Source organism: Schistocerca cancellata, chromosome 3 (assembly GCF_023864275.1).
Source record: "Schistocerca cancellata isolate TAMUIC-IGC-003103 chromosome 3, iqSchCanc2.1, whole genome shotgun sequence".
Classification (NCBI taxonomy): Eukaryota; Metazoa; Arthropoda; class Insecta; order Orthoptera; family Acrididae; genus Schistocerca; species Schistocerca cancellata.
The window spans coordinates 114,535,920-114,554,863 of NC_064628.1; the positions used below are offsets into that span (position 1 = coordinate 114,535,920).

Sequence of the window (18,944 nt, forward strand, 5' to 3'; positions counted from 1 at the left end):
TCCTGATGGATGGTAACGCACAGCCCCACCGGGCTGCCACCGTGGAGGAGGATCTTGAAATAGAAGATATCAGGCGAATGGAGTGGCCTACCCGTTCTCCAGACCTAAACCCCACCGAGCACGTCTGGAATGCTCTCGGTCGACGTATCGCTGCACGTCTTCACACCCCTAGGACACCTCAGGAGCTCCGACAGGCACTGGTGCAAGAATGAGAGGCTATACCCCAGCAGCTGCTCGACCACCAGATCCAGAGTATGCCAACCAGTTGTGCGGCCTCTGTACGTGTTCTCGGTGATCATATCCCATATTGATGTCGGGGTACATGAGCAGGAAACAGTGGCGTTTTGTAGCACATTTGTGTCGGGACGGTTTTCTCACCTTATCACCAATACTGTGGACTTACAGATACAGGGTGTTTCAAAAATGACCGGTATATTTGAAACGGCAATAAAAACTAAACGAGCAGCGATAGAAATACACCGTTTGTTGCAATATGTTTGGGACAACAGTACATTTTCAGGCGGACAAACTTTCGAAATTACAGTAGTTACAATTTTCAACAACAGATGGCGCTGCAAGTGATGTGGAAGATATAGAAGACAACGCAGTCTGTGGGTGCGCCATTCTGTACGTCGTCTTTCTGCTGTAAGCGTGTGCTGTTCACAACGTGCAAGTGTGCTGTAGACAACATGGTTTATTCCTTAGAACAGAGGATTTTTCTGGTGTTGGAATTCCACCGCCTAGAACACAGTGTTGTTGCAACAAGACGAAGTTTTCAACGGAGGTTTAATGTAACCAAAGGACCGAAAAGCGATACAATAAAGGATCTGTTTGAAAAATTTCAACGGACTGGGAACGTGACGGATGAACGTGCTGGAAAGGTAGGGCGACCGCGTACGGCAACCACAGAGGGCAACGCGCAGCTAGTGCAGCAGGTGATCCAACAGCGGCCTCGGGTTTCCGTTCGCCGTGTTGCAGCTGCGGTCCAAATGACGCCAACGTCCACGTATCGTCTCATGCGCCAGTGTTTACGCCTCTATCCATACAATATTCAAACGCGGCAACCCCTCAGCGCCGCTACCATTGCTGCACGAGAGACATTCGCTAACGATATAGTGCACAGGATTGATGACGGCGATATGCATGTGGGCAGCATTTCGTTTACTGACGAAGCTTATTTTTACCTGGACGGCTTCGTCAATAAACAGAACTGGCGCATATGGGGAACCGAAAAGCCCCATGTTGCAGTCCCATCGTCCCTGCATCCTCAAAAAGTACTGGTCTGGGCCGCCATTTCTCCCAAAGGAATCATTGGCCCATTTTTCAGATCCGAAACGATTACTGCATCACGCTATCTGGACATTCTTCGTGAATTTGTGGCGGCACAAACTGCCTTGGACGACACTGCGAACACCTCGTGGTTTATGCAAGATGGTGCCCGGCCACATCGCACGGCCGACGTCTTTAATTTCCTGAATGAATATTTCGATGATCGTGTGATTGCTTTGGGCTATCCGAAACATACAGGAGGCGGCGTGGATTGGCCTCCCTATTCGCCAGACATGAACCCGTGTGACTTCTTTCTGTGGGGACACTTGAAAGACCAGGTGTACCGCCAGAATCCAGAAACAATTGAACAGCTGAAGCAGTACATCTCATCTGCATGTGAAGCCATTCCGCCAGACACGTTGTCAAAGGTTTCGGGTAATTTCATTCAGAGACTACGCCATATTATTGCTACGCATGGTGGATATGTGGAAAATATCGTACTATAGAGTTTCCCAGACCGCAGCGCCATCTGTTGTTGAAAATTGTAACTACTGTAATTTCGAAAGTTTGTCTGCCTGAAAATGTACTGTTGTCCCAAGCATATTGCAACAAACGGTGTATTTCTATCGCTGCTCGTTTAGGTTTTATTGCCATTTCAAATATACCGGTCATTTTTGAAACACCCTGTATGTGTCGTGTGTGTTCCCTATGTGCCTATGCAATTAGCGACAGTTTTGTGTAGTGCCACGCTGTGTGGCACCACATTCAGCAATTATCCTTAATTTTCGAGCATGGGTGTATAAACTACTTCAGAGGCAGAGTACTTGGGTTAGGTGGACACGTGAGTCACTGTGAATCACTGCCTGTGATGTGCGCGCATGTAAACGGTGTGCTTTCTGCTTTGCACTCGCAGGCCGGAAACACGCTGATCATCGCGGCCGTGGTGACGACGCGCCGGCTGCGCACCGTCACCAACTGCTTCGTCATGTCGCTGGCCGTCGCTGACTGGCTCGTCGGCCTCTTCGTCATGCCGCTCGCCGTCGCTTACCACGTCATGGGTAAGCGCAGCCTCCAGCGTTCCCAGCGTAGTATTTATTTTTGTTGGCGTGTGCAGCTTACATGTATGAATTTCGTAACAGTACAAAATAAATGTAACTAAACGACAAAATCTACAAACTATTGCACATATATTTAATCCGTTCAAGGGCTGCCTCTGTCACTTCAAAGAATTAATCTAGATTTCCAAATGAGTGAGAGAGACATTAAACACTACAAAAATGCATCACTTTTTCGAAACCCCGTAATTGTCTCGATTGTGACGTAAGGGTCTGAAATTTGGATAAACACTACCTACCACCCTTCCTCTGTAACGTCGCAAAAGCATCGCTGCATGCGACGTCACCCTCTGGCGCGAACATGCTTCAGACACCAAGGCGTCGACACAATCGAAAAAGTAGGCCACAACTCAGAACCTCATGTGAGGTTTAGGGTGGGTTAACGATGTCAAATTGACACCAAATTTCACCACAATTCTAACCGACGTCATCGTGAATATTTCGCACAGTGGGACAATGGGAAGATCGTCTCACACCTTTTTACCCACATTTCACCCCTTCTTCACACGCCTTTGCGATAGAAGTCAGAACTGTGACACACAGCGTAGAAATTACGCTGTTATCTTATAGGTGGCCGAGGAAATCACCTCAGACACACCGACGCTCAGAATCGACTCGAAAAGGCTCCAGGAAGTAGCATTAATGGCGGGGCGTCAATGGAACCAGATGTTTATGCCCATCCATTTCACGGCCGGAAAAGACAGTCCGCAGTGCGATTTGTAGTCTGATACGCAAGGTGGAACCACTACGGACCATTCAAAACCACTCAATGGAAATTAAAGGTTATCCAAAGCAGCAAAGAGTGTTTTTACTTTTTCAGCCTTTCTGCTACCCACCCTCCTACGACGTGGCCACGCTGGGATGCAATACTGACATGTGAGTGAGTAGAACAGCAAAGGGTCGCTCTACGACATCCCAGTTTGGCAACACCCTCGGTGCCACCCAAGCACCTTTGTTGAAGTCATTAAACATGTGCCTGTCAGAGACTTCGATACCCTTTCAGCTGCGAGGTGTGCCTTGCTGCTGCTCTAGCACCTGAAGGTAGGCAACCTCACCTAAGGAGTGAAGAAGGGCTTGCACTAAAGCAGCTCTGACGCACGTCTTATCTGAATGGGTACCCGAAGGCATTTCTCCCCTTCGTCATCACTACTGAAGTTTTTGATAGGTACATTTTAACGCATACAAGAAAGATGCTTGGGTAGCACCGATGTGTTGCCGGACGCCACAGGAGGGTGCGAAACAGGAGTGTTGAAAAAGCACAAACACCGTTTGCTGATTCGGATCACATTCAGATTTCGCTTAACTCTTTTCATCGGTCCCCAGTGGTACCACGCTGTGTACCAGAGCAATAATTGAGGTTGTACTACACTCCAAATGAATCTGATCCCATCCAGTGGGCCAGTGGGGTTCCAGCCCCACCATGTCGGAAGAGTAGGGACATATCATCCGGGATCCGCGGCTAGGACGGGGGGGGGGGGGGGGGATGTCAGCATTGTCTAACGTTGTCAAGAACCTCGTCCTGTTGCTCATCACACAGCGAACTGTCGTTTTCGACAGCAAAATTTATGGACGTCAACGCGACGAGGGAATGCCTGGTTTCGTTTACGCCCTTTTTGGCATCTCCTGAGAGCTTTTTGAATTGATTCTGAGCGGTAGTTGTGTCTGAAATGTTTCCTTCGACACCCATAAGGAAACCGTGTGATCTCAAGGCGGGGTGTCGTTGTTCTAACATCCATCGTAGAGCTGTCACATGAAACAAACCTCCCATGTCCACCAAGGCGAGGGACACAAGTGTGGTTAAATTTGGTGCCAACGTGGCACCATTAACCCATCTTACACCACACACGCACTTCCAAGCTCTGATCATTTTTTTGCGTGTGTCGACACCTTCCTGCCTGAAACGTCACCGAACCTGAGGGCGACATCGTAGGGCGCCTCACTTTTGCACCATTACGGTGGAAGACTGCTGGCACATTTCAGGCTTATGGGTAGCAATGGGACACAATTGCGTGGTTTGGAGGAAGTGATACTTATGCATATATATATATATATATATATATATATATATATATATATACACTCCTGGAAATTGAAATAAGAACACCGTGAATTCATTGTCCCAGGAAGGGGAAACTTTATTGACACATTCCTGGGGTCAGATACATCACATGATCACACTGACAGAACCACAGGCACATAGACACAGGCAACAGAGCATGCACAATGTCGGCACTAGTACAGTGTATATCCACCTTTCGCAGCAATGCAGGCTGCTATTCTCCCATGGAGACGATCGTAGACATGCTGGATGTAGTCCTGTGGAACGGCTTGCCATGCCATTTCCACCTGGCGCCTCAGTTGGACCAGCGTTCGTGCTGGACGTGCAGACCGCGTGAGACGACGCTTCATCCAGTCCCAAACATGCTCAATGGGGGCAGATCCGGAGATCTTGCTGGCCAGGGTAGTTGACTTACACCTTCTAGAGCACGTTGGGTGGCACGGGATACATGTGGACGTACATTGTCCTGTTGGAACAGCAAGTTCCCTTGCCGGTCTAGGAATGGTAGAACGATGGGTTCGATGACGGTTTGGATGTACCGTGCACTATTCAGTGTCCCCTCGACGATCACCAGTGGTGTACGGCCAGTGTAGGAGATCGCTCCCCACACCATGATGCCGGGTGTTGGCCCTGTGTGCCTCGGTCGTATGCAGTCCTGATTGTGGCGCTCACCTGCACGGCGCAAAACACGCATACGACCATCATTGGCACCAAGGCAGAAGCGACTCTCATCGCTGAAGACGACACGTCTCCATTCGTCCCTCCATTCACGCCTGTCGCGACACCACTGGAGGCGGGCTGCACGATGTTGGGGCGTGAGCGGAAGACGGCCTAACGGTGTGCGGGACCGTAGCCCAGCTTCATGGAGACGGTTGCGAATGGTTCTCGCCGATACCCCAGGAGCAACAGTGTCCCTAATTTGCTGGGAAGTGGCGGTGCGGTCCCCTACGGCACTGCGTAGGATCCTACGGTATTGGCGTGCATCCGTGCGTCGCTGCGGTCCGGTCCCAGGTCGACGGGCACGTGCACCTTCCGCCGACCACTGGCGACAACATCGATGTACTGTGGAGACCTCACGCCCCACGTGTTGAGCAATTCGGCGGTACGTCCACCCGGCCTCCCGCATGCCCACTATACGCCCTCGCTCAAAGTCCGTCAACTGCACATACGGTTCACGTCCACGCTGTCGCGGCATGCTACCAGTGTTAAAGACTGCGATGGAGCTCCGTATGCCACGGCAAACTGGCTGACACTGACGGCGGCGGTGCACAAATGCTGCGCAGCTAGCGCCATTCGACGGCCAACACCGCGGTTCCTGGTGTGTCCGCTGTGCCGTGCGTGTGATCATTGCTTGTACAGCCCTCTCGCAGTGTCCGGAGCAAGTATGGTGGGTCTGACACACCGGTGTCAATGTGTTCTTTTTCCATTTCCAGGAGTGTATATATATATATATATATATATATATATATATATATATATATATATATATATATTTTATAAGAAGAAGAAGAGGAAAGGGTACATAATAAACAGATTAATAGAAATCAATTCTTTTCAATTGATGCCCAAATTCTAGATTCGTATATTTTGCCTCCTTTGACGCCATTTTAATGTGAACTTACTTCCTTGTAGTAGACATCCACACACTCCATTGAGGTGCTTCTTCTTCCGACACCGCAAAACGTATTCTTCGTGACCGTGTCTGTTATGGTAATGTAATTTTCATTTATCTGACTTCTTCACCTTTTTTGCAGGCAGCAGGTGGTGACATGTCCTTTTCGTGGTGCGCGGAAGAAAATAAAAAGGGCACAAATTTTACCACTGAGAAAAATTATTATTCAGATATCGTGAAAGGTACTACACGCATCTCATATCTAAATACGTCCTCTCTCCCCGAAAACTCAAGACATAGGGCGACAAAAAATTGAATAAGGTCTTTATCATTTGTTCTCGCCTTCCGGCGTAGCAAAATACATCTTTTGCGGGCGCTTACAGCGGTTATCCTTGGCTTTTCCTACGTACCAATACAAATGTATAAGGGTTTTATTAGGTAATTCGGTATATAAAGGAAGATGAATTTCTAATAGTGATGAGTGATCGGACCTGTATGAGAAGGAACAACGAGCAGAGTAACAAAGGTATGTTAACTCGACATTACGAATGAGAAAAAAATAAGATCCTGGAAATTATTAGTGAATATCTTCTAGTAACAGCAAATACATCAAAATCCAGAAGAGGTCCGGATATAATTACAAAAGACGAGTAAATACAGGAAGAAATAATGGTCAGACAAAGATTCCGAAATCAAATAAGACGAAATAGTTGAAGGTGCACCTAGTATATGTAGACACAGACAATGCTTAGAAAATGATGAAAAGTTTAAGGAAACGTCACGAAAATCTACATACGTCGAAGTGAGATGAGTATTGGGGGATGAGGTGCTTTCTAATGTCTCTAAGGTTCCGAATTTTTCAGTAGTGAATACCACAATGGGTACACTTCGCTCGAAACTTTAATCGTAGTATATGGACAGTTAAATCAACTAAAATGAAAACATCGTAACAGAATAAGTGCTTAAATTATCGACAAGGAAAGGAAACAGAAAATATCTTCAGGGCTAGAAAGCAATATACGACATTTAGAAACGAAATCAATAAAACGTGCAGGGGAACTGAGGTGAATTGTCTACATCAAAAATGTGAAGAAATCGAAAAAGAAATGGACATCGCAAGGACAGATTCAGCATATTGAACAGTCAAAATAAGCTTAAGTGAAATGGAAACCAAAGGTGTCAACATAAAAAGTCGATGAGGAATTCTATAATTAAAAGAAGAGGAGAAAGCGCATAGATTGAAGATGCCACTGAGCACTTCTACAAGGAGGGCGAGCTGCTTGGTGCAGTGACAAAAGAAGAAATGGTTGTCGATTCAGAAGATATATTGACGTCACCTGGTAATCAGAGTTGGTCAGTTGTGGTAATGTTTTATTTAAATGAGACGGGAAACATAGATAATACTCGTGTGGAATTTCTAAAAATTGTTGTAGTAATTGGCAACCAAACAATTGAAATTAGTTTATAGAATCTATGAGTCCCGACACATACCATTCGATGTTTGCAAGACTGTCTTCCACACAATCTTAAAGTGGCAAATGTATATAAGGGCCAGAATTATTGCAAAAGGACCTTGATATCTTCTTCATCTTAGCTGTAGAATAAAGTGCTAAAGAACGGAAGGGTAATTTGAGGATCTTTAGATAATCAATTAGGTCCTAATGTTACCCTTTATAATGGAAGCGAGACTTTAAAAATCTTGGATTTATTTATCTAAACTTAGTACACAGTACGCACATACATGCCAGAAAAGAGAGTTAGGAATGGGAGAACAGGGTGGTGGGGGAAGGACTTACGACAGGAAAGCAGTATTTCTCCTTTACTTTGGAATCTGCGTATCTATGGGGCAGTGATGGAAATAAAAGTAAGCTTCAGAAGTGGGATTATATTTCAGAGTGAATGGATGTTAGTGATAAGATCCGCTGATGACATTGTTATTCTGTGTTGCGTTGCTTTTGATGCTACCTACATTCGTCTGAACAATTATCTTTATCTTATTTCCTTTTCAGTTTACTTCCCTCTACTAATTTTAGTTTCAGCCTTTGCCTTTTCCTTCATAGATTTTCTAGCTTATGTATCTCACTCTTATTTGTAGTATTCCACGCTCCGTGTCGTACACTGTTTAACCTTAGTTGGTTTTCATTCATTTGATCACCATTCTGTTGGTAGACCATTCCCGGATCTGCGATCGAAGGACTAAAATATATATGTAGCTTTAACTAAATGTGAAAATGAGACATAACTGTGAGAAAAAGCGTACTAAATATATGTACTGGTGGTAGACTCGTTTCATTGTAGTCTTCCGAAGGAGTGCGCAGTAGATATTATACCAATTTCTGCGGCGGTAATGAAGTTGCTTCCTCTACAAGAGGACAGTGTAGAAATGTATCAGGAATGTTAGGCGCCAGCGTGGCCCCCTTCCTCAGCTATTTGGCGCTGATGTCCTGCGAAGCTATTGGAACAACGCGGATAGGGCGTCAGCTGCTATTGATCGCAATGGCATCTCACACCTCATAGTGTGGGCAGACACCCCATTACCTGCCGAGATGGGTCCAATACGGAAGGACCTCATTTACAAACAGCAGCTGCGCATGGAAACGAGGTCAGGCGGGTAAAGTGAGGCAACAGACGTAGACTGTTGTCTCTTAAGCTCATTGACTGTACAAAAAGGTGGCCAGTATGTCTGAATAGAAGACGATTATCAAAGGACATTCAGTGAACAAAATGCGAACTCAGCCAGTATCGGTTCCAATTAGCGACTGGATTCAGAACCTCCTTATAGACAGAAATCAAAACGTCCTTCTTAACGCAACAAAATTAGTGGAAGAAGGGGGTGTACTGGGCCGTTCCTGTTTACAGTTTATATCGGTGATGTAGTGGATAACGTTGGAAGCTCCATGGCGACATTCGCACACGATGTAGTTGTCTATAGGATGGTTGCAGCGTCAGACATACGTAGAGAAATCAAGAAAGAGCTGTAGAAATTCGACAATTTGTGCAGGGACTACAGTTTTCGCTAGACGTAGATAATGTAATGTATTGGGTATAAACAGACGAAGAGAGCTATTACCAAATGGTTCAAATGGCTCTGAGCACTATGGGACTTAACATTTATGGTCATCAGTCCCCTAGAACTTAGAACTACTTAAACCTAACTAACCTAAGGACAGCACACAACACCCAGCCATCACGAGGCAGAGAAAATCCCTGACCCCGCCGGGAATCGAACCCGGGAACCCGGGCGTGGGAAGCGAGAACGCTACCGCACGACCACGAGATGCGGGCGAGCTATTACCGTTCAGGGCAGTTATAATTAAACTTCCGCTATATGAGCCCATGTAAGTAGATGCAAAACAATTTACCGTACGGGTATTCAACTTGATGGGGATGTTGTCCGGACTGTGTGCTGCAAGATTTGAGTTATTAGTAATGTTAGTGTCATGATTTGCCGTTAGGCGGAGACGTAGGATTCAGACACAAACGTAAGTGTGCATTACAGTTGCAGACATTCATCATGGGTCTGGGACAGGACAGAACAGCTAAACTCGAAAGCTGTTTTATCAAAACAGCAGGAGGAGTGCTGCTGCTCTTCGCAAGTATCGACGAATTGCAGGATTACGGAGCGGTGCTCTTTCCACAACGGTGTTCAACATGATTCGGTGGCTAAGTAGTGCTATACTGCTGACGGCCAAATAAAATTTAAAAAAAAGAAAAAAAAACTGATTCCGAAGTTCGAAGTAAATGGCGATTTTGGGATTACTCCTGAGACAGGCAAAAGTCAATTGCGCCACAAATTGTTGAAGAAGTTACCGCTCCTAGGGCTGAGAAAGGTATGCCTCAATGTGCGGTCTTGAAGCAGTCCACGAAATGCGTCATGACAGCTGAATATTCCGTGACCCACCGTTGTATTACGCAACAGTACAACAATCTGCACTGCGGTTTCAGGCCGTCGTGGATGCAGATGTTCGTCACATTGAACAACGCCTGTAACCTGGGTAGGAAACATGGTAAGTGTGGGGTCCTGCCCACTCCTCCCTTATAGGGTACCTAAATGATGCTGCTTCCTCGCATAGCTATACAATAATTCAAGCAGATCACATTACTGGTTTTTGTTACTATAAAGTACAGGGTGTTTCAAAAATGACCGGTATATTTGAAACGGCAGTAAAAACTAAACGAGCAGCGATAGAAATACACCGTTTCTTGCAATATGCTTGGGACAACAGTACATTTTCAGGCGGACAAACTTTCGAAATTACAGTAGTTACAATTTTCAACAACAGATGGCGCTGCAAGTGATGTGAAAGATATAGAAGACAACGCAGTCTGTGGGTGCGCCATTCTGTACGTCGTCTTTCTGCTAAGCGTGTGCTGTTCACAACGTGCAAGTGTGCTGTAGACAACATGGTTTATTCCTTAGAACAGAGGATTTTTCTGGTGTTCGAATTCCACCGCCTAGAACACAGTGTTGTTGCAACAAGACGAAGTTTTCAACGGAGGTTCAATGTAATCAAAGCCCCGAAAAGCGATACAATAAAGGATCTGTTTGAAAAATTTCAACGGACTGGGAACGTGAACGGATGAACGTGCTGGAAAGGTAGGGCGACCGCGTACGGCAACCACAGAGGGCAACGCGCAGCTAGTGCAGCAGGTGATCCAACAGCGGCCTCGGGTTTCCGTTCGCCGTGTTTCAGCTGCGGTCCAAATGACGCCAACGTCCACGTATCGTCTCATGCGCCAGAGTTTACACCTCTATCCATACAAAATTCAAACGCGGCAACCCCTCAGCGCCGCTACCATTGCTGCACGAGAGACATTCGCTAACGATATAGTGCACAGGATTGATGACTGCGATATGCATGTGGGCAGCATTTGGTTTACTGACGAAGCTTATTTTTACCTGGACGGCTTCGTCAATAAACAGAACTGGCGCATATGGGGAACCGAAAAGCCCCATGTTGCAGTCCCATCGTCCCTGCATCCTCAAAAAGTACTGGTCTGGGCCGCCATTTCTTCCAAAGGAATCACTGGCCCATTTTTCAGATCCGAAACGATTACTGCATCACGCTGTCTGGACATTCTTCGTGAATTTGTGGCGGTACAAACTGCCTTAGACGACACTGCGAACACCTCGTGGTTTATGCAAGATGGTGCCCGGCCACATCGCACGGCCGACGTCCTTAATTTCCTGAATGAATATTTCGATGATCGTGTGATTGCTTTTGGGCTATCCGAAACATACAGGAGGCGGCGTGGATTGGCCTCCCTATTCGCCAGACATGAACCCGTGTGACTTCTTTCTGTGGGGACACTTGAAAGACCAGGTGTACCGCCAGAATCCAGAAACAATTGAACAGCTGAAGCAGTACGTCTCATCTGCATGTGAAGCCATTCCGCCAGACACGTTGTCAAAGGTTTCGGGTAATTTCATTCAGATACTACGCCATATTATTGCTAAGGGCGGTGGATATGTGGAAAATATCGTACTATAGAGTTTCCCAGACCGCAGCGCCATCTGTTGTTGAAAATTGTAACTACTGTAATTTCGAAAGTTTGTCTGCCTGAAAATGTACTGTTGTCCCAAGCATATTGCAACAAACGGTTTATTTCTATCGCTGCTCGTTTAGTTTTTATTGCCGTTTCAAATATACTGGTCATTTTTGAAACACCCTGTAGATAGACAGTACTTAACTTTGGTTTACAAGAACGTGTCGCAAACGATTGGCGACATGCAAACAGTCAGTGTCCTCTATATACAATGTCCATACAAGCAATGTATAAGGTTCACTAATAACAGCTCCACTAGTGTCCGTCTTCCACTGTCATGACTACTACTGTCCGGCCGAGCTGGCAGGAGCGAGGCTTACGTTCTCTTCGGCTAGAGGCCGCTCATGTCTTGTTGCGGTTCTAGTCAGTGGGCTATTGGCTGACGTCGTCTCTCAGCCTCCTCTGCTCTTGCGTTGTTCATCTTCGTGCCGGCGCTTAGTTTGTTTGGTTTGTGGGGCGCTTAACTGCGCGGTCATCAGCGGCTTTTCGTTAGTCCGGAGCCGTAAGCAACTAATAATTGTTAACTTCCTATGTGGGAATTAAAATGTGTTTCAATGAATTACTCGTTATTTCTCTTCCTCGAGTCCTTACAAACGTTTCTACAATATTTTATCGTCGTAACCGGCCCTCTAAAGTTGCGTGCGCTTAAAATCATCCTGCATATTAGGAAAGTCAGATGCCAGTCTGGGAGTAATTGGCAGAATCTTAAAGAAACATAACTCATCCACAAGAGAAGCGATTTACAGATCACTGCTTTGACTCAATCGATAGAGTATTTTATCAGCATTGGAAATTTACCAAGTAGATTTCTAGGAAACATACGAAATTATACCCTGTGCTCTACGGATAGCGTCTTTGGCAACTAATCAAAAAATCGTGTGTCCTATGTTCGATCACACCCACCGCTTAACTTCTGATCGAAACCATCGGCAGTGGTGCCAGAAGACTTGCCGTACACGTAGTCACTGTCGTTCTGCAAATGGCCTTTTCAAAGAAGGCGAACGAGAGGAAAGAGCTCGGGGGAACCTTCCTGCCCTTGGGATGGAAAAATCAGCAACGATCAACGGCATGAGTTTGCAGCAGGCAGTGGAAACCACAGCATTAAGCACACAAAATATGTGTGTTGTAACTGAAAAAATTTCATGACGCCCTCTCTATTGCCTTCTTCCTGATCTTCGAGAAAAGTCTGCCATGGGGGAAGTAGCAACAAGACAAAGACTGAATATCCGGGGAAATGATAATATACTACGAGTGGGATGTCTGAAATCTGAAAGTGACAGAGAAACTACAACATCTCAAAAAGGGAAATTCAGAGGCTTAACACGGATACTGGAAGTCAGTGATGCCAAATGGAAAGAAGATGAAGATTTCTGGTCAGACTAAAGCAGGTCCATTTCAGTACCAGTAGAAAAGGATGTCATGGAACGGAAAGTTAGTCACCGTAAACTGTTCAGGATGACGATTTTCATCATCTGAATTTACAGCATACTAATGGCAACAACAATTATTCAGGCACGTATGCCGATGTCACAGTCAGATGAAGAAAAAGAGAAAGTATATGAGCACTTTCCATGGGTTATATAGAATGTAAATGGGCTTGAAAATATTTTGATGATCGCGGACTGTAGAGGGGAAGGGAATACGAGACAGGGTTCCTAGAGACTATGAGCTCTGTCGTTGGAATGAAAGAGAAGAAAGATTAATTGAGATCTGTAATAAATTTCAGCTCCTAATAGAACCATCTCGATAGAAATAAGTATACAGCCTAAGGCCAAGAGAAGATTCCGAATGAATTACATTGTCGCGATATAGCGGTTCTGGAATTAAACAGTGGATTTTAAAGTCTACTCAATTACTGACACAAATTCAGATCACTTCAGATCACAATTTGTGTGTGTTTGTGTGCGTGTGTGTGTGTGTGTGTGTGTGTGTGTGTGTGTGTGTGTGTATGTGTGAGTGTGAATTCCTAAGGGACCAAACTGACGAGGTCATCGGTCCCTAGACTTACACACTTCTTAAACTAACTTATGCTAAGAACATACAGACACACACACCCACGCCCGAGAGAGGACTCGAAACTCCGGCGTTAGAGGCCGCACAGTCAGTGACATGGCGCCTCTAACCGCGGGGCAGATCACAATTTAGTGATGATGAAGAGCGGACTGAAGCTTAAGAAAATCATCCGAAGCATCAGTGTAAAGAAGTGAAACACAGAAGTACTTTACGGCCATAGGTGCTGCGTTAATTAATACAACAGTAGTTGGTACAGTTAAAGAAGAATGGACATCTCTCAAAAATGGCTCTGAGCACTATGGGACTTAACTTCTGAGGTCATGAGTCCCCTAGAACTTAGAACTACTTAAACCTAACTAACCTAAGGACATTACAAACACCCATGCCCGAGGCAGGATTCGAACCTGCGATCGTAGCAGTCGTGCGGTTCCAGACTGTAGCGTCTAGAACCGCTCGGCCATTCCGGCCAGCGGACATCTCTCTCTAAAGGACAATAATATGAGCTGAACAGACAAACGCAAAGGTAATTGTGAAGAAACCCGGATAACGAAAGAAATACTTCAATCAATGGACGAAAGAAGAAAGTGTGGTTTTCAGCATAAGACAGCCACTTTTCAAGAAAGGTAGATATACGATTCAGCAATGTAAGGCAATCGGGAATGAAATAAATAGGAAATTTGGGGGGGGGGGGGCGGGAAGGGGGAGATAAAAATGAGTGGTTTTGCCGATAGGAGACATTTATGCATTATTGCCAGGTCTATACCCCTGCCCCAACCCCACAGGCATCCTGCCCACCCCCCACCCTTAAGGCCAGTTGGCTTATATGGGAAATATTGCTTGTGTTGTGTTATTGGTTGGGGACACAAGGCCAGCCTGCATGGTTGCCACATCCACCTCCCCCACTCCACATACAAATGAAATAACTAAAATGTTTAACACTTTCAATACTTTATAGCATTAATTCAGTTTTAGTCACTGTATTTCCACTTTAATGATTTACCGTTTTATGCCTTTCAAAGTTGTACATATTCATTGGCCCATACTTTTAATATTCTTTTGGAAATCTTTTACGTAATTGATTTTCCGAAATTTTACTGCAAGATCCTCTTTCCCTAATCCCATAAAACCCTTACCAATTTCCCTCCTACACACGTCCATGCCTTCTTCCCCCCTGTCAAAGTCTGTCATTCCAGATATAATTCTATTATTTTGTGCAGTTTACGGTTTACACACCCATTGTTTTACACTATTAATATTTTAACAAGAAATTTTATTTAATTATCACTTTTATAATTTTAGCGTAACACCCCTCTTGTTAGACTCATGACAGACGTACCACTCTCACTCCTTGCTTCCTTTCCCCACCCCCAATAAACGTCGCTCCATTTTGTCCCTTCCCCCACCCCCTTCCCTTTTCCTCCTTCGCTCTTCTCTGTCTCCACCAGATACCAATTTGAAACACTAACTACACTTGCGAAACACATTACTCAGAGTACAGATTCTGACACAGACCAGACGGGTTGCTGACGCAACGACTTACGTAAATTCTACTTTTATGTAAAATTCTTATCTACGTATTGTAAAATATTAGCTGGTACTCATGTAGTTTACTTTCTTTTAGATACGAAGAAGATCGATAGAGAACGAACCCTGCCATGCAATTAAAATTGTGCAACTGAGCCTGAGGAATAAATAAGAATTATTTTAGAAGTGTGAGCTCCCATATTTCTGGCCAGACCTATGACGCCAAAATCCAAAATGATTGCCTTTATGACGTTAGGGTGCACACAAAACACATGAGGGCGCTCCCTCACCATTTGATGGTGATACAAGAGATATTCGTAGGTCCACCCAGCGAAATTAATGGTTGACAATTACGTTTGCACCGTACTGGGGAATTTTTATTACAAACATTGCATGATGCACCGCACCGCTTCGCCTTGCCACATGCGCTATTCAGCTTTCTCACTAAGGGATGTGGATGCGGTCGCGACAGGCCTGATAGATTTTTCAGCTGGCAACCACCGGCCGCAAAGCATCGCCGAACACGGTGACAAGTTTGCGTACCTGCAGCTCTGGATCGCTCCAACGGAATTCCTGTGGAGACATATGAAGCTGTGAGTGTACACATGTTCACTGTATATTTTTCGAATCATCAAAGTACGAATATAGAAATTTACTTCTCTCAGAGTCAATTCATTACATATACTGCCATCCTGTAACTAACGATTACTAACAAGGGAACCTCCCCATCGCACCCCCCTCAGATTTAGTTATAAGCTGGCACAGTGTATAGGCCTTGAAAACCTGAACACAGATCAATCGAGAAAACGGGAAGAAGTTGTGTGGAACTATGAAAAAAATAAGCAAAATATACAAACTGAGTAGTCCATGTGCAACATAGGCAACATCGAGGAGTGTGTAACCTCAGGAGTGCCGTGGTCCCGTGGTTAACGTGAGCACCTGCAGAACGAGAGGTCCTTGGTTTAAGTCTTCACTCGAGTGAAAATTTTACTTTCTTCATTTTCGCAGAGTTATGATCTGTCCGTTCGTTCATTGACGTCTCTGTTCACTGTAATAAGTCTAGTGTCTGTGTTTTGCGACGGCACCGAAAAACTGTGCGATTAGTAGACGAAAGGACGTGCCACTCCAATGGGATTATCACATTCACAAGAAAACCTAAATCGGGCAAGGTAGAAGAATCTTTTTACCCATTCGCCAAGTGTACAAGTTAGGTGTGTCGCCAACATATTCCTGTCATGTGACGCACATGCCGTCACCAGTGTCGTATAGAACATATCAGGCGTGTTTTCCTGTGGAGGGATCGGTTGACCTATAACCTTCCGATCAAATGTTTTCGGTTCCCATTGCAGAAGCACGTCCTTTCGACTACTAATCGCACGGTTTTGCGGTGCGGTCGCAAAACACAGACACTAAACTTATTATAGTGAACAGAGATGTCAATGAATGAACGGACAGATCATAACTCTGCGAAAATAAAGAAAGTAAATTTTTCATTCGAGGGAAGACTTGAACCAAGGAACTCTCATTCGACAGCTCCTCACGCTAACCACGGGACCACGGCGCTCCTTAACTGATAGCATCCTTGATGTTGCTAATCTTCCACATGGACTATTCAGTTTGTATATTTTGCTTATTTTTTTCATAGTTGCACAGAACTTCTTCCTGTTTTCTCGACTAATCTGTGTTCAGTTTCTCAAGGCCTATCCACTGTGCCAACTTATAACTAAATCTGAGGGGGGTGCGATGGGGAGGTTCCCTTGTAATGGAGATATTTTGGTACATGCAGAAATAAGTTTTGTTTTGAAATCAGTAAGTTTTGTGTGGAAATCATTCAACTTTTGTGCCAAAATCACTGATTTTTGTCCTGTTGGACACACGAATGCATTAAGAGAACATTAGTGTCAGTTATATACTTATTAATCACAAGAGCAGAGTTGTTTTACTAGGATGCCGGCAGCCTTAGCGCGTTGATGGAGCACATGCCAGACCAACGGTTGCTGACGCGTGCTCGCTTTGCAGTCTCGGAGTGGCAACGATCTCTCGTAGTAGACTGCTACGTTATCGGAAGACGACGACCACGGTAGCGCCAGCAACACAGCCAGCGCACTACGGTTGTTGACAACTCTGCTAACTGGTCTCCAGGGAGTTCTGATTGGCGTCGAAAATTAACGCCCTGGAGAGGCGCCTTCCCGTCTTGCTTGGAGTGCGTGCAGCTATATAGAGGAAGGCCTTGGCCTCCAGTTAGTGGCTGGTAGCCCCGGTGTCTGCTGCAGGAACCAGGGTGAGACGCAACAGTGGCTCATCCTCAAGATGATGGATGATGGTCTCTCATAGATACTCCTGGTCAGGCCATAGTACCCCATCAGTGTTAACTTGATAGCAGTGTTGCAGTTCACAGCAGCCAAGCCTCTCAAACAGGATTTAGTGCTCCAGGGGAATTTGATGGCGAATAGGCGAGTAAAGGGTCGTCTGACATAAGCCTCCCCTTTTGAAATGAAGCTGCAGCTGAGCAGAAATCCACCTGGGCAGGAGTAGTATTTATGCCGGGCACGCACTTTTGTTCTGGTAATATGAGGTAGCAATAACACCAAGCATCCTGGTTTTCCCGTTTGTCAGCTATCTTGGTAACCTCAAGGTTTCTCAATATTGCTTTTCAGACGGTCTTTTCTGCTGCGGCGGGAACTGAATATTTACTCTTACGATAGATCTGGCTTGACACTCTGCTCAATCTCCTTTGAAACGTTATCCATCTGATATATATATATATATATATATATATATATATATATATATATATATATGATCAATAATTACATGGCCGGTTGGGGTGGCCGAGCGATTCTAGGCGGTACAGTCTGGAACCGCGCGACCGTTACGGTCGCAGGTTCGAATCCTGCCTCGGGCATGGATGTGTGTGATGTCCTTAGGTTAGTTAAGTAGTTCTAGGTTCTAGGGGACTGATGACCTCAGAAGTTAAGTCCCATAGTGCTCAGAGCCATTTTTTTAAATAATTACATACTTTACAATGTAATCATCCTTCCACAATGACAGAGATGAATCACTTGACTATGGTTAATATTACAACATTGCAATCTGTATTCATTGCATGAGATTAATCCTCTTGAATTTCATTGAAGTGATTACTTACACGCTATCACAATCTTACATTTACCAGTTTGATTGTTAGTTGAAGAGAAGATCACCTATTAATCATTAGCTCCATTAACAAACCAGTCAACGGGTATTTTAAGGTGACTGTGAGCTGTATACAGATCTTGGTGTAAAGAAAAGCAGGTTTCATATATCGCCCTCACAACCTCTAAGGCACTGAAAGATGTAACATTTACAGTCGATGAGCTGTGACGTTGTCTATTACGATATTCCTGCACGTTATGGAGCATTTGCTCTGCTGTAATTCATCCTCCTTGTGTCGCTAAAAGTTCATCTAGCGAATATAATATCATCGCACTTAAGTTTTTATTCAGGAAGATTAGGTTTTGTGTTGGCAGCACCTCTAGCGGTTTCTCCGGTCAATGCTTGCGTCCATGTAACTGTAGTTGTAGTGGAGACCGTAGCTGGGAGAAGAAACGCCATGCTTGCCATGTCACCAGTTATAATATTTATCAATACTCCGCTGTTCTGCAATACCATTCTAATCATACCCTTAGGTTCCCTGTTTACGTAGAAAGTTATGACAACAATTACTGGTGAAGAATCGGAAATGAGGATGCGGGGTTAACTCTTCCAAAGACATTGGGCTGCTTCGGATTTTCCCAAAACAATAATTGTATTGCGGATGCCAGCA

The 18,944-nt window shown here is 45.1% G+C and overlaps 1 protein-coding gene across 1 annotated transcript in view; it reads left to right on the forward strand.

The window, feature by feature from the left end:
- The first annotated feature begins 2,137 nt into the window (after window positions 1-2,137).
- Window positions 2,138-18,944, forward strand: part of LOC126176154 (octopamine receptor-like) — a 55,381-nt gene continuing 38,574 nt past the window's right edge. Inside the window, exon 1 of the mRNA XM_049923296.1 lies at window positions 2,138-2,327. Within this exon, the coding sequence (XP_049779253.1) occupies window positions 2,138-2,327 (190 nt within the window). The remainder of the gene's footprint in view (window positions 2,328-18,944) is intronic.